The sequence below is a fragment of the Aplysia californica genome, unplaced genomic scaffold (genome assembly GCF_000002075.1).
Source record: "Aplysia californica isolate F4 #8 unplaced genomic scaffold, AplCal3.0 scaffold00174, whole genome shotgun sequence".
In the NCBI taxonomy this organism is placed as follows: domain Eukaryota; kingdom Metazoa; phylum Mollusca; class Gastropoda; order Aplysiida; family Aplysiidae; genus Aplysia; species Aplysia californica.
The window spans coordinates 341,739-357,785 of record NW_004797444.1 but is presented as its reverse complement, the minus strand read 5'-3'; the positions used below and the strand labels follow the sequence as shown (position 1 = coordinate 357,785).

The 16,047-nt window shown below is 38.0% G+C and overlaps 1 protein-coding gene across 5 annotated transcripts in view; it reads right to left on the bottom strand.

Annotated features, from left to right (window-relative positions):
- Positions 1–2,821: 2,821 nt before the first annotated feature.
- The window catches only part of LOC101852999, a 69,914-nt gene continuing 56,688 nt past the window's right edge, over positions 2,822–16,047 (bottom strand). For all 5 annotated transcript variants that reach the window (XM_013082440.2, XM_013082441.2, XM_013082439.2 and 2 more), the window contains 4 exons: positions 14,896–14,914; positions 14,308–14,350; positions 9,585–9,656; positions 2,822–8,879 (listed from right to left, as the gene is read on the bottom strand). In XM_013082440.2, the coding sequence (XP_012937894.1) occupies positions 8,601–8,879; positions 9,585–9,656; positions 14,308–14,350; positions 14,896–14,914 (413 nt within the window). In that variant the 3' untranslated portion in view covers positions 2,822–8,600. The remainder of the gene's footprint in view (positions 8,880–9,584; positions 9,657–14,307; positions 14,351–14,895; positions 14,915–16,047) is intronic.

The window sequence follows — 16,047 nt, the reverse complement described above, 5'->3', positions numbered from 1 at the left end:
TTTTTTTTAACGCATACATGTCTTGTTTTTTCGGGATTTGTTATACAATAAAAGAGATGGCCTCTATCCGCTTCTTTGGAGAAACAGTTCAGCATTTTTAAGGCAATGTTTTTGAGTTTGTAAATTAAGTAATCTACCATGGTGATTAATGAAAAAGCGACAGCAAATTGAAACGCATGCGATCTCAATGACGGAAGAAATGAAAGAAATTTACTCATTGTATCACAATGAGTCAATCAAAACAAACCCAGCACTGACCACTGGACTGAAAAAACTCGGTCTTGCGGGGCATGCAGTCAGTTTTTAAAAAAAAGAAAATCGATTTAAACAAACAAAAAAGACAACACTTAACTATCGTTCTTGGTCCAATAAAAAAATCCCTGCGCAGACTGTAATTAAATACTACTGACTATAAAGAAAACACCTCTTTATATGTGTCGTATATGCACGAAAATCGAGATATTTTAGGGTTTTTTGGAATTCAGAGGTACATGCAATAAAAGCACGACAATTCACCTCTTAGTTTCTGTGTAATGAGGTCGACAAGTTGCCCATTTGGTGTTGTCCGGCCTATAGACGTGAGTAGTCGTGAGGACCCAAAAAGACGCGCGTCCATGCAAAAAAAGGGGGAGGGGGCGACCACTGGGCTGTATACGCCTGCTCAACGCCATAATTTTTACTGTCGGACGGAGTCGCGATGACCTATGGGATCATCACTTCCGATCCAGCTGCTCGTCCGTTTCGCAGTTGTGTGTGGCAGTATATTTTCAGCCTTAGATGTGTTACAAGAGAGTAACAAACACAAAAAGGAGGAGAGATCAGAACGACAAATTTTTAATAGGAAAGAATGAGCTAACCACACTCCAGCATCTGCCACCCATCCCCAAGCTGCCTTTTTCCTCTTTCCCAATGTCATAAAGTGGCATCTAGAACCCCTCATTCGAATTGATTTTCTGTGTCAAGAAAAGCTTCGACGAGCTACACGATGAAGACCTCCGCACGCTCGGTCATCTTGGAAATCAACAGGCGACAACAGGTGGAGAATGTGGCTTGGGTATTTATTTTATTTTTGGCAGGCCACCGGCGTATACGCTAGCTAGTGGACATATTTCTGCCTGCGTTAGGTTCCAGAAGGCAAAGAGGTAGAAGAAGCCACGTGGAGACTAAGACAAGATCAGTCGAGACCCAAAAAAATGAAATGAATAAGGCATTGAATGAAAAAATAATATGGTCACGGAGCCTCCGAAAGACATTGACAAAAGAAAGGACAGAAAAACGACCTCTGGTGAAGGCCTATAACACAACATTGTTCGAAGAGCTTTGTCAAAATTATCAGAATGTGGTATTTGATTGCCAGAATGTTTCCTCTTTTTCTTTTGCATCTCTGCATCTCTCTCTCTCTCTCTCTCTCTCTCTCTCTCTCTCTCTCTCTCTCTCTCTCTCTCTCTCTCTCTCTCTGTGTTTTTATATTCAACGAAAACATTATAATCCTTTTTCTTCACCTTTCAATCACAATAAAATTTAGATAAAGAAGCAATTGAACGTCTTTTTTTTTTCTTAATCTGCAATTAAAACTGTGTCATCGGCATTTATCTACTTATGTAACTATTTTTTACTCCATTCACATTGGGACCTTAATTTTTAAAATTATATTTCTAAGGATTATTTCACAGCATGTGTTGAAAAGGTCTTGTGACTTAAAGTAAAGCAACTATACAAAACTCCTATACACGGTACTCTCCCTCAAATTCTAACAGCAACAGTTTGGTCCTAGTACAAATTCTTGATCCTTTCCATCTATGTCTAGTTCTTTCAAAATGAACAATAAGTAATCATGTCTAAGATTAGCATAAGGCTTTGAATATAAGTCAATGAATTTTAAAAAGCAGATTTTCCTACTCTTAAATATATAGATATCTCCATTAACGTTGTTGGGGTGAAAAAGCTAGGCCTGTAACATTTCCGATAGCCTACATTTGTCAGGTACCAAGCTACATTGTGTTTTGCATAATAATATTATGTTTGGTCTTAGACGTTTTCTCAATCTTTCCGCTAGTAGACCTACTCTCAGAAAAATTATTGCAAAATGACTCTTAAGGCTGCATGTAATTGATCTATGCCACTCACAGTCTGTTCGGGACCTGGTCACTTAGGTGGTAAAGCTATAAAACTGGCTTAATCATCTACTAGAATCTCACCACTGTCACAGAATTTAAGTACTTCGTTTTTATTTCAGTGCTTGATTTTTCTAATGTGACAATCACTTATTTTGGGAAAATATCTGGTCGTAAAGATTTACCTTTTTTTTCTTTATCTTGTTTCATTTTAATCAATGGCAGCTAAAACATTTTTTTTTTCAGAATTGAACATCCTTCTTCCCATTTAGTCGACTTCTCTGATTTTTCTCCATTTCTTGGTACTGATCATTTATCCCTGTTCTTTCACTTCATTACATTGTTTACTTTATTTTTTTTATTCAAAGCCCCCAATTTTTTTCACATTTGACTTTGCCTGCCTTCTCTCTTTCATTAGCTTTCCTATGTCCTTGGTCTTTCATATTTAATTTGCTGTCTCAGATTTCGGTAGGATATCTACCGTAGTTTCCTTTATTGAAACCTTCATTTGTTCTCTTTATTTTTCAGTTTTAGTAGTTTTCCTAAGCTGAGCAAACAATTATCGTGCCTTACACAACAGTGTTAAACACAAAATCCCATTTTCAAAAATCATATACTGGAACAGATTCAGGATTACCTTAAAAAGACAGAAAAATATTACAAAAAACCATTTCACTTTCACATCCGAAAACAAAGAAGCCAAAGTCTTGCAAAATAATCTTTGTGTATTTATGACCACATTACACACATTACAAGCGTTTTTTAAAAATCAGTCTGACCGGGCTCTCTAATTATCTAATTATGCTAACCACAAAATATAACATGTGTTTTGCAGGAATCCCTCTTGAATGAACTTTGAAAAGCAACTGTAAAACAATTGCTATACATGTAACAGAATACTATTTTTTAAAACCCAGTATAATAACAAAGTGGGATATAATAGTTTTATTAAATATTTTAAATAGTTTATAGAATCAATACTTTTCCACAAAATGTACATCACATGATATTATGTTGGTAGCCTAATCATAATCACTGCCGGACTCACAACCATGAAGTTGCAGGTTCGAATCCTGGTCAAGGCCCAATGTTGTGTCCTTGGAAAAGACACATTATACAAAGTGTCCTCACTTCAGCCGAGTGAGAATGAGCATCAAGCTTAGACAGCAAAAGATCTTTTCCAAAGTATGTTCGTGTCTGAGTGCCTGTAAAGTATCAGCTTGAGTTGAATGTTTCGAGATCCTACGAAATTCAGAATGTTTCAAAATGTTGTGGGGTCTGTTTGGGTAATAATAAACTAGTCATAATAGACTCCAAAGCACAAAAGAGTCTACTTTTGACTGAGAATATGCACTATATATACAATGTATGCAGTTATCATCATAACAATTATTATCATTCCCATTTTCATTTTTAAATCTAGTGGTTTGGAGTCTTGTTCAAAAAATCACAATAGGCCTGCAACAAGTATACTTTCAAACTCACTTTTGATCTCTGTATCTTAGGCCTACTCCAAGTTACCAACGAGTTATGGCAAAGAGAAGGTTACAAGGTTACAACTTATCTTTGAATAAACCTTTAGACCACATATATTTTCATACACATGGTCACAATGACATATAATAACAACTGTATTATTGGCATACGTATTTTATGCACCATACTAATAATATTGTCAAAAGTGTCATGATATGTACATCCATCATGATGTTTTTGTAATGCAGTCTGAAAATAAGAAACCGTCATTATGAATCTCCCTCTTCTGTCTACAGTTCACAAATAACATGAGCAGAAATGCGAAATAGCATAAAATATAAGACGAAATTGGTGTGTTTAAAAATATTCCAAGCATAAAACAAAAAGTTCATTGTACATGCCCTTGAGAAAAATTAAAAGTTATACTTTCATAAATCTTAATGGAAGAGAAAAAGTAGGCTAGTAGCCTACTTTATCAACCTTATTTATAGCCAAATAGACTATGCACATTTCATGAGTACTTTGCCATCAAAAGTAATCCATGAACACTTTCTGCACAACCTTTGATGGTTACATGAACAGACCTAGAAAACTCAGAGACAAGTCAGGGAAAAATCAACAACAAGCAAAGCTCAACTCTCCATGTATCGTGTCCATCTGTGTTGAAATGAGTGTACAGATCTAGCTGCATGTGGGAATTGCTTGTGCCTATCACAGTCTGCCTCTATTTCCTATTAACTTAGTTCACCTTTTTAAGTCCCACTACAGCTCAAAACAAAACAAACTTGTAACACCTTGAAGAGCTTGATGTATGATTTTATGATCAAAGTAATAAGTCCAAGTGGTGAACTGCATTTGAAGCTTTTGATCTTTTGATCATTTGAGTTAAAACTGCCCCAAAAAAACACTATGACATATGAAAAAACTGTATGGAGGAGTGAGTGACTGTGTGTGTATGTGTGTTTGTGTGTGCATGAGTGTGTGTATGTGTGTGTGTGTGTGCGTGTGCAGTAGTGCGTGAATGAGTGTGCACATCCTTTTGTCCATTTAAAATATTTTTTTTATTTTTTAAAGTCATGTATATGGAAATTCATGCTTGGTTGATATAACATATAGATCTACCAGGTTTTCAAACTGTCCAATACATTGACCTGAACATAAGATCCTACTAATTTAAATGAACTCATTTCTCCTACAGGAATACAATTTCTGCTTTTAATTCTTTGAGCCCTGACTCCTGATGCTACCATGCCCCTCTGCCTGTGCTCCTGAGCGATATAATATGACTCACATTCATGTTATCATCAGAAACACATTCCATATCCCACTCATTGTTGTTCTCATCATAACCAGCATCTAATTCAGATAGATCTTCAAAATAATAGGTAACGTCTTGTGCAGCAAACACGGTTTCCCGCGCCCAATTTGTCCCAGTTTGGGGATAGAGTCTTACTCACTGCTGTATCAGTGGTTGGTCATACGAGCAGTTTTAAATGTCACCCATACGTGAACCGATACCCAGGGCTCAAAAGGTTAAGTCACTTACAGTATCAACAAAGGTTCCACTTAAATATAAATATATACACTTACTCGGAGCGCTAATTTCATAAGCATAACTTCTTCACATGCTATGAAATGATGTAATTCTTGAAGAGTGCCATATTTTGTTACTATAATACTAAAATCGATCACTTGGATCATGGAGACAGATATTATCTGACTATTATGACAAAGTTACCATTTATTCATTATGGGTGCTTCATACACTTCTTCCCTTCCGCGCATTTTTGTACGTCTTTGCCATGCTGCATTCAAAACATGGGGAATAACCTCTTTAAAGTTACTACGATGTTGTTGCCAGCTTAGAGAAAACACAAACTTTCGTCACATATTCAAAAGGTAGTACACATACCCTTTTACTGGTTAACGGAACAATAAATATTAGCCTACTATATTGTTCTCAGCATTTTTTTTTTAAGTAAAGAAGTCAAGATCTTAAATCTTGCATCTCTCACATGTTAGGAAACCTTTTCTAAAAAACAACATGTTAAAAAACATGTAGATAAAACATTTAACTATCACTTTTAAAGAAATGGCAGTAATTTTGAAAATCAAATTATACTAGATCAATAACAAAAATATAACCAAACTATCTTGAACTTTCTTAGAAACTCAAAGCAGTGGAAGGAGCTAGGTGTAATGATTTGGTGAGTGCCCAGAAGGCAATTTAAGAACTTCAATAGCATCAAAGCTTATATATACTTGGTACTCACTTTCAGTTACTCAGTTTTGAAAAAGTAAGATCAAATTCGTTTAACATGGATTTTTTTTTTATGCTTGAAGCTCTTCAGGTTTCACTGATATTACTGCGTTTTAACCCAGATGTTTAGATGTGAACATGGATGCTGGAATATCATATTAAAATCACACCTTAGCGAAGCTTTACTGTAATGATCAATTGAAATGCTTTCTAAATAGTATTGATGATAATACGTGAGACAGCAAAATGAAAAGGAAAAAAACCAGTATTGATTATGAATAGTAAAATAAGTACTATATTTCAAACATAGAAAGTTATACAAGTAAGTCTTTATTCATTATGTAAACTAGGATCGAGATATGGAATGAAGAAAACAAATCAAGCTCCAGAAAATTTGGAAGCTACCTTTGTCTGCTTTTTCAAACACAGGAAATGCAGGCATAATACGGAAGACATTTAATCTTATCTTAACAATGTTGGAGAACAAAAAATGGACAAGTTCTCAGGATTTAACTTATGAAAGAACAAAACTCTGTTTTATCATGAAAAAATTGTTCAAATGTCACAGCCTGTTTATTTCTTATCTCATAAATTCTATGGTGAAATCTTAGGAAGAAAAAAAATGAAACCTCCCTGTACACTCGTCATGCTCTAGTAGTAATATTGATTATCGAATTGTAATGTCAGCGGAAGGGAATAATGAACCTTATTTGTCTTAATTACAAAGTATGACCTAACCCTTATATTTTTAGGTACATCCACATAAATTCCATTGAAACTCTCTGTAGGGTACTATTCAAGATCTTTATATGCCTGTTTCAAAAGTGATTTCTGCAGAGCACAGTTTCTTCTTTATTACCTACCAATCGACAGGCATTTCTGCCTTACCTATATAAGGGTTAATTTCCAATATTACACTAAGCATTATGCATGAGAATAGAAATAAAAACCCACAACAGCTAACAAAAAAGCCTTTCTTTTGTGCATTTTGTAGTAAACCACAATCAGTAGTTAAAGGGATCACCTTCTTAATAATGTCTGAATGGTCATACAGAATACAACATAAGCACTTAAGTGTGAGTGTATTATGTACAATTTTTGTTCAGAAAACAAACACTCCACCTCCATCTCACTCTGCCTTCAGTGAATGAAACCACTGTAAAACATAAACAACAGAATGCATGAAGACACAAACAGCATGACCAGTAAAATTTGGTGCAAAAAACTCTTTGCCGATCAGCAGAAAATATCAGTGGTGTCAGAAGCAAATCAACCAGTCCAAGATTTCCCTATTTCTTTTTGTTTAGTACCCTTTCTTCCTTTATTGGATCCTCCATAAGTTTTTAAATCATCTAGGTTCTGTACTCTTCCTATCCTTACAACATATGTGTCATGCCGTGGTGGAATCAGGCGCTCGTCAATTTAAGGGCATATCGGGTTATATAGGTATTATCTTAAAACCTGCTCATTTGCCTTCCTTTTGGCGAAAAAAATATCCATCTATGTCAAATAGAAGTCGAAATATTTGTGTTTGAATGAGGTCAAAGTCACCTGGTTTCAGTGGCAAAATTAGCGAGAAAATGGCCACTAAAGTTCTGTAACTTCCAAAGCCCAAGAGTCCTTGAAAACAGTAAATTTAAATTTTTGTACCGTTAATCTATGTTTTTCAGTAAAACCCATACAAAAATATGTTTTTGAATGAACATTAAAAAGTGTTGAGCCAAGAAAAAAAATTTTCAAATTGCCCATCGGCCAAAAAATTGCAGATTTCTTAGATTTCATTATTTTGACAAGCGCCTGATTTCATATATGTAGAAAAGCTAGTGGTTTGACATTCCTTTTAACTTTTAATTGACGAGTTTTCTGCTGATCTGGAAAAAAAATAACTCACTCAACTTGGTCAGTTTATATCCAACACCATCAACATACCGCTTGAAGCTGTAGTATTTGACAAAGGTGATCCTGAAACTTGGGACCTAGTCAAACATACTTTGCAGTTTGCAATTTACAGCAGGCTGTAGTCACAGTAAGAGCTACCAAGATTTTACTGTTCTGCACTATGGCAATGATGTTGGCATGCAGCAAAAACAGAGCCACAGAAGACACGACCTTCAAGTTTTGTTCTCACTCCCCCTCTTATGTTCCTTTTCCCATTTTTCATACTCTTAAAAAAAATTTTTTATCTGTGAAATCTGTTTTAAAATTATATTGAATTGTTATATTTAAATAATGTAATCAAGATGACAACTTATAGCAGTGGGACAATTAGCTAAAAAGTTACACGATAAATTCCATTATATTTACAGATTTTGTATCCAAAGAGTACACAAACTGTTGAACAAAATTTAAATAAACGTAGCTTGTTTTGATAAACAACTGTGCTGTGCTTTTCTCTTAATTTCTGGGATAATTTTGTACTGGAAGATTCAGAATTAAGTCGCTATTTTTCGTAGCTAAGAATCCTGAATCCTATCCAATATTATACACAGTACACTGGTGTCCACTTTTAATAAACTCACAAAAAATAGATTCTGCTTTTCCCCATCAAAAAATGACCTTTTTTTTCAAATTTGTTTTGCCGTACTTCCTTTCATATGTGACAATACTAAACATTTTTAATTTAACACCCGAATCTTGTCTCTGGGAGTAATATTACAAATAAGTCAAGATACAAAACAAAACTCTGGTCATTAATTTAATGTCTGTTATTAGGGGACTCCATTAAACTTTTTTTTTTCTGCTCCTAATAACTACAGTCTTACAAGATTGCCATCAAAGGTGGAGATATTCTCTGCTTCTTGAATAATCACTGGTCCTACTTGTGATTCTTTCATTTCACCAGGGGTGGAATTACTCGCAAGCATCTCTGGTTCCAGCTGCGTGATGAAAGTTGGGGATGCTGCCGCATTGTCTTCTTTGACAGAAGGAAGCTTGTCTGCTGTGGTGTAGATGTAGGGCTCAGGGTAAATGTCTCCTTTAGTAGGCTGCTCATCTGGCTGTACACTCTTGAAAGGGCCAACGTCCAGCACCTATGAGAACAGGGACGTATCAGTTATAATAGGCCTCTATAAGTGTATGGGTTTTTTAAATGTAGGTGTTTTTTACGCCCCGTCAATACAATTTAGATAATTTGGGGGGTGGGCTTCTGACCCTGCCTGTCAGGACCAACCAGAGCTGAGATGGATACAACATCCCAGCAGAAAGACTGAGATGTTTGGTAAAAATTTTGCTCCACTTGAGAATTGGACTCTATCTACCCTCTACACCACAGACACTGGTAGTATGGACTTTACACCATTTTCAATACATTAAGGTTGGAAGCATCAGTGGTAAATGTGAAGGAAATGGTAATGATGACAGTGAAATTATTAATTGACAAAACACTGGAAAAGATGTTGACCAATTTTTGAATTAGAATTTTACGTCAATAAACTACAGTGTACTGGTAAATGAGCAATGTCATAGTCTCCATCTCATTTATTTCACTCTACTTTTCAACAATGATGATGATGATGATGATGATGATGATGATGATGATGATGATGATGATGATGATGATGAGGGAGAAGAGGAGGACGAAGACGACGATGATGATGATGATGATGATGATGATGATGATGATGATGATGATGATGATGATGATGATGATGATGATGATGATGATGATGATGATGATTTCAGAGAAAGCAAATGCAGGAAAGAAACTAAGAGACACAATATAAACAATGACCTACCTCGTTGTCAACAAGAACTGTCTCAATCTTGAACTCGTCATCCTTTTCTTCACCTAATGCCAGTGTCATATCCTGCAGACACAAACACACCAGTAATTTAAACTCCATCTATATTAGTTTTATTAAGATTTTTACAGCACTTGCAACACATTAAGGTCATAATAAGTGTCGAACATTAGAGGAGTTACAAGAGAGCACCAAAAACAAAAGAAGATAAGAACGATAAAAGTAAGTTTGATAGCAAAACTTGTTTACTTGTGTGAAGGACCGACATCACTGCACAAGTCTCAAAGTGTGTAGATGCTGACGGTTCCAAGCAATGGTTGATTCCATATCCTTCTGCTCCTCCCACTCAGTCTTGAACTTCTGCAGGCGCCCCATCCAATTTCGAGCTCACAAAGTCGCTCAAGATGATGGTATTCCGACTCTTCTTGTTCTTTTTCTCTTTTTTCCTTGACTGACCGTACAATTTCATGTTTGTCAGGGCACAGCTTCCCTTCTGGTTTTGCTTTCCCAGCGAGCTCATCAGCCCACTCATTCCCCTTGACTCCAGCATGGCCCGGGATGAAGATCCACGTGATCTTTTTCAGTGTTGTCTTCTTCAGGAGCTCTGTCCATTCAGCTCTAAGGTTCCCACTTTCAATCTTCCCCAGAGTGCTCTGAGAGTCTGTGACAAAGATCACAGGTGCTTGTCGAGTTGTTGTGACCCATTTGAGAGCCTGAGTGATTGCCTCTATCTCCATTCTCATGCTAGATGCTGTCATATCGTATGCTCTCTGCTGTTCCTGCACCAATTTGCCACTCACTCTTGCTGAGAAGCCCCATCCAGATTTTCCCCTCGTTTAACAGATCCATCCGTGTATACAACCACATCTCCGTGCTGTGAGTTTTCTTCAAGCAGTTGTCGTATCTCAGCATCTGTCGCCCTATGCGGCCACTCTCTACATTCTCTGTTCAGCGTAATCACTATCTTCCAAAAATCTCCCTACTGTCTCTCATTCATCTTTACCCATTCTTCACCCCGCTTTATATCTTCCAGTGGGCAGACTTCCTTGATGGTGTTTTCAGCCTCAGCCATCCAAGAAGCTCCTCCTTTTAGGCGATTTCCTTTGATTGCTCCATTGGCTTCGTGAAGTGGGTGTTGCTTATCCGCCGCCACTCTCATGTACGCCCTAACCTGAGCTACTTTGTGTCTGTTTTCCACTGACATGAGGCCCAATAATACCTCATACAGATAATTGGCATATCCCTGGTGCAGCCTAGTATGATGCGCATGGCTTCATTTTGAACTCGCTCCAACTTGTCCAGTTGGGTTTTTGTCAAGGTCAATATTTCGAGCCCATAATCGATGACTGCCAAGACCAGCTGCTGATACATAAGAAGCCGTAGCCTTTGTTCCATTCCCGAAGCCGCCATGACATTCACTGCATTCAAGCCCTTCTTTGCCCTTTCCACAACACCATCTATGTGATCTTTGAAGGAAAGACAGCGATCGAAAACCACTCCCAGATACCGCATCTTCTGACATCTTTGAATATTCTGTCCATTTACCGTCAGTTCTGGGACATTCTGGTCTTTACTATTCGATTGTTTAAAGAGCACGACAGTGCTGTGGCCTTCTGAGGGTTGATCACTGTGGTTGATTCAGCACACCATTCCATGATTTTCTCAACCTCTTGCTGTAGTTCATGTGTCATTTTCCGCCGATCTCGTCCTTGCCTGTAGGCCAAGATGTCATCTGCAAAAGTTAGTATTCTCCCGGGCCCAACGCTGTTCAGCATTGCAATACGCGCAGTGTAGACAATGAACAGTTTGGGCGATAAGGGTGAGCCCTGTGGGAGTCCTGGTCTTATCACCTGTGGGCTTGAAATCCATTGACCACATCGCAAAGCCACTTTTCTTTCTAGCATTGCTCCTGCAATCCACCCAACAATCCACAGGTCCACGTCAATATCTAGCAGAGCACACATTAGCCTCTCATAATTGACATGATTGTAAGCATCTTCCAGATCTAATGCTATTGCCACGGTCTCTTCTCCTCTCTGAAAGCCTTCATATACATCATACGCGAAGGTCCCTGCGTTGTTCCAAGTTTCCTTTCTGGGTCTGTAACTCCCTAACTCCTTAGGTAGGTTCCCGTTGTTCTCTAGCTCATTCTTGAGTATTCTTGCCATGCATTTTTCTAGCACTTTTCCATACACATTTTGCATGGTGATAATGCGGTATCCTTTGAGTTCTTTGTGATTCTTCCCAGGTTTTGGTAGTGGCTTTGAATAACTGTGCAACCACTCTTCTGGTACAGTTGCTGTCCTGATGCTGCTGTTGTAGTCATCCACAATGTTTTCCAATTCCTCGCCACTGAGCTCATTAAAGTGTTTGTACTGTATCCCATCTGGACCTGGCGTTGTGTTGTTGGTGGTTTTTAGCACAGATTTGACCAAATCTAAAATCTATTGTGATGATGTTGTCATATCCCTCGTCCCGCATGATTCCCTTCAACCTCTGGCATACCTCTTTCCTTGTCTCAGCATCACCCAGATCAGTCTGTGTGATGTATCTTTTAAGAAAGGCTTCTCCTTTGCTTGCATCATCTCTCAGAATGGCCATTCCATCAATGCTCTTGATATCCGGCATTAAGTTTGCTGTGTACCCGTTGTTCATTCTATTGTGTAACTTCCAAAATTTGTGTAAACCTTTGTCTTGTCCGATTTCCCAGACAAATTTCTCCCACCTTTCTTTTTTCGCTCCTTTGGCTTTTCCCTTAAAATCCACACATCGCCTGTTCTTTGTTTCGGCAGCTTCTTGGATGATGTGTTGCTCACTGGTGTTGTCCTTACGAAGTTTTTGCCACTTTTTGACCATTTGCCTTTTCCTCTTCCATGCTTCCTCACATTTCTCGTTCCACCATGGTGGTTGTACAATCTGTTTCATATTCTGTTTTCGGGATACTTTACTTCGCAGCTTTCCTACCGTTCATCATTGTCTTTCTTGTAAGTAAAAGCTTTCATTCGGCGCTTGTTTCTTAGGGGTCTGCGGCTTCCCTTTTCGATCATAACAATGCATGGAAGGTGATCACTTTCGTGTTGCCCTAAAAAGTCCCACTTTGTGTAGAGAGTAGCCCCAGATGACACCAACGCCAGATCTATAACCCCATCCGAATCTCCCGGTCTCGTTGCCAGTCTAGTAGGTCTTCCATCATTTATGCAAATCAGTGGCATCTCTAACAGTGTTTCTCTGAGTGCTATTCCTTGTCCATTCTCTGTTGCATTGCCCCACTCTTCTGCTGTCGCGTTAAAGTCCCCGAAGATAATTGTGCGTTCCCCCGGCATCTCTGCAAGATCACACAAAAAATTACAGTCCCTCTCATGAACCAACTGGTTATTTCCAGCATAGATGTTGAACACATTCCATCTGATGTCGCCACCTTTAATTTGGACACCCTGTACTTCCCTACCATGCTGGCTCCGTTCTTCCACATTCAAAATCGTATGTTCAATGCTGTCTTTCACCCAAATAGCTGTTCCATGTCCATCATTTATGGGGTTGCTTAAGAAACTGTAACCAGGAATGTTAATTCTGGTCCTTGCCTCTAACCGGTTTCTTGTAACAAAAGCACACTAAAATCATAAACCAGCCTGTCAATGATGGATCTTCTCTGGTTCACGCTCCGACAATTCCAGTACCCTATCCGCATGTATTTTCTACCCAGTCTGTCAGCCTTTTTCCTATGTCTCCTCTCGCCTGCCCTTCGTTTTCGGTTTCTTCTCCCCTCTCCCTGTCGTCGTCGTCTGCATCTACTTTATTCTCCATGTACTGGATCAGGTCTCGAGCTCAGTGTACGGTCCCCGTTGCTCCGACAATGATCCTTTGAATTTAGAAAATTGATAGCAAAAAAAATAAAAATAAAAAGGAGCAAACCACACCAGAGCACCTGCCAACCCCCCCACCCCACCCCACCACAACCACACCCCCGTCTCTCTATAAATATAACATACGTACATTAAAATCTAACAAATTCTCTACTGTATCACAAAAGTAGAACATTAACACAATAATAGTGATGGGAATAAGTAAGACTTCCTTTTTTAAAAAAAAAGAAACACATAGTCATAACAACGGCCATACCCTAAAGTGCGGGGAAGAAGCAAGACAGGTAGACAGAAAGAACAGATGAAACGAAGAGAAGTAGGACCTTCCAATAGTGGCGCCCTCCAATAAATTACTCGCATGAAGTAAGACGACAGACAGAAACAGAGAGAAAGAAAAGACAGCGCTGCCCTCAAATTTTCAGCTTTAAATTACAACAACAACAACAACAACAACAACAACAACAACAACAACAACAACAACAACTCACAGAAAAAGTAACTGAAGAGTGTATGAGAAGAAAAACAGTGTGATGCTGCACTTGTCCTTTTCTTTGTGAGTTTGAGAATCTCTTCCAAAATTCTTAATCATAATTTTGAAAAGTTGCGTCGGTAGTCTAGTGGTTAGACTGTTAGACAATCGGACTTGCAATCGTGAGATTGTGGCCTCGGGGGTTCGAGTTTCAGCTCAGCCCGACGTTGTGTCCTTGGGAAAGGCACTTTACACGAATTTCCCATTTGGCTTGGTCCTCTCGGAGATGGACGTTAAACTATGAGGTCCCTCCTCTCAAGAGTTGATAAACTTATACCATTTTTTTTTTCACATTAAAAAAAAAATCCAAAAACGTTTCACTAACCTGTTCTTCGTAAACGTTGCTGAAGTTATGGCTTCTTTGGCTCCTGGAGAAGGAAAACAAGAAAATGTTTTCATTTAAAAATTGTGTATGCATGCTGTTTCAGATTACATTGTTTGTTTATACACGTTTCTTCCTCCTCTTACCTCTCCTCCTCCCCCTCCTCTTCTTCCTCCTCCTCCTTCTCTTCTTCCTCCTCCTCCTTCTCCAAGGTTTCAAATGTATCTTACTTTCCTTCCCGTATCCGTCGGCCTATCCTTTCATTACAGCGCTTTCCTAACAACCTCTCAGTTGTTGTAAGGGAATGTATTTTTAAACAGAACATAATATTAAGTGGCTGTCTTTCTTGTCCGCTTGCAGTAATTTTGTTAAGAATTGTTATCGAAAATAAACAAGGAGGTAACTAGTCAAGACTAAGGCGTAAGGGTAGGGGTGGGGAGGGGAGGAGGAGGGGGATCCTCGACCACATAATTTGATCAAGAGTTCAATATTTCCTACTGGTGCCGATATTTGAATGCCGATAATTCTGTCAGTCAACACAAGAACTAGAAATCCCTTGAACAATGTCTATAAATTCAGCAAATCACTCACCATCCTTGTACCCAGGACGCTGAAACAGAACAAAAAAGAAAAGAACAGAAACAGTTAAATACCAAAAAAGTACTAGCCTTAAACACTTATTCCACAATATTATATAATATTCTTATACGCAAAACTGCACTGCAATGTATGAGTACAATGAGAAGGCTGCGGCTGTAGTCTAATTTATGTTCATCTTAAAAAATTGTTATCATTTGAGTGGCTCTCATTTTTGCTGCAGTTGAGAGCAAAACGTTTTAACACCTGCTGCGTTTTAGCAAAGAAAAAATGTTAGAGTCTAGTCGTACACTGTTCAGTGGGAATCCATTAGCAAAAAAAAAACAACCCTACCCAGTAAAACTAAATAACAACATAACATAACAGCATTAATTTATTACTTCTGAAAGGAAAAATACTTTTAACCCCTGTTTGATACAGACAAACTATGTATCTCATCATCATAATCATCATCATCTATTTGGTTAATTATCGATTACGGAATGGGGAACTCTGCTATGAACATTTAACAACGATATGAACGTGATAAGTGCAGTGTAACACATTATAACATTTTCATTTAATACAGCTTCACGGTAACGATAATTTTGTATCGAGATAATAGGCTTCACAGGACACACTGGGTAAGGTTCTTATAGTGATGTCAACTGTATCATTATCACATAAAGTAGCATTTTATAATAGTCGATATGGAGGCCTACAAATATGAAATAAGCACGTCCAAAATGAATAAATAATTTTCAAGCAACGGCGTACACATTTAAAACAAATAAAGAATTAACATCAAAGCTTGAAAGACAACGTTCTACAATCAGGGGAAAATAAGATTGGAAGGCTTATTGTAATTCATGATGTATTGGGAAATATATGATATGAATGTCCTGGGCATTTATTTAACAACATATCCCTTCTCCAAAGCACATTAATGTTCAAAATAAAAAAGTACAGTATTTCACAGCAGAAATAATTAGGTCAGTGCAGAAGCTTTCAATATACAGTATTAAAAAGAGGAGGAAAAGATATGGCGGTATCTCTCTTCTATGTCTGTCTGTCTGTCTGTCTGTCTCTATGTCTGTCTGTCTGTCTGTCTGTCTGTCTGTGTCTATCTATCTGACTGTCTGTTTCTCTCTCTCTCTCTCTCTCTCT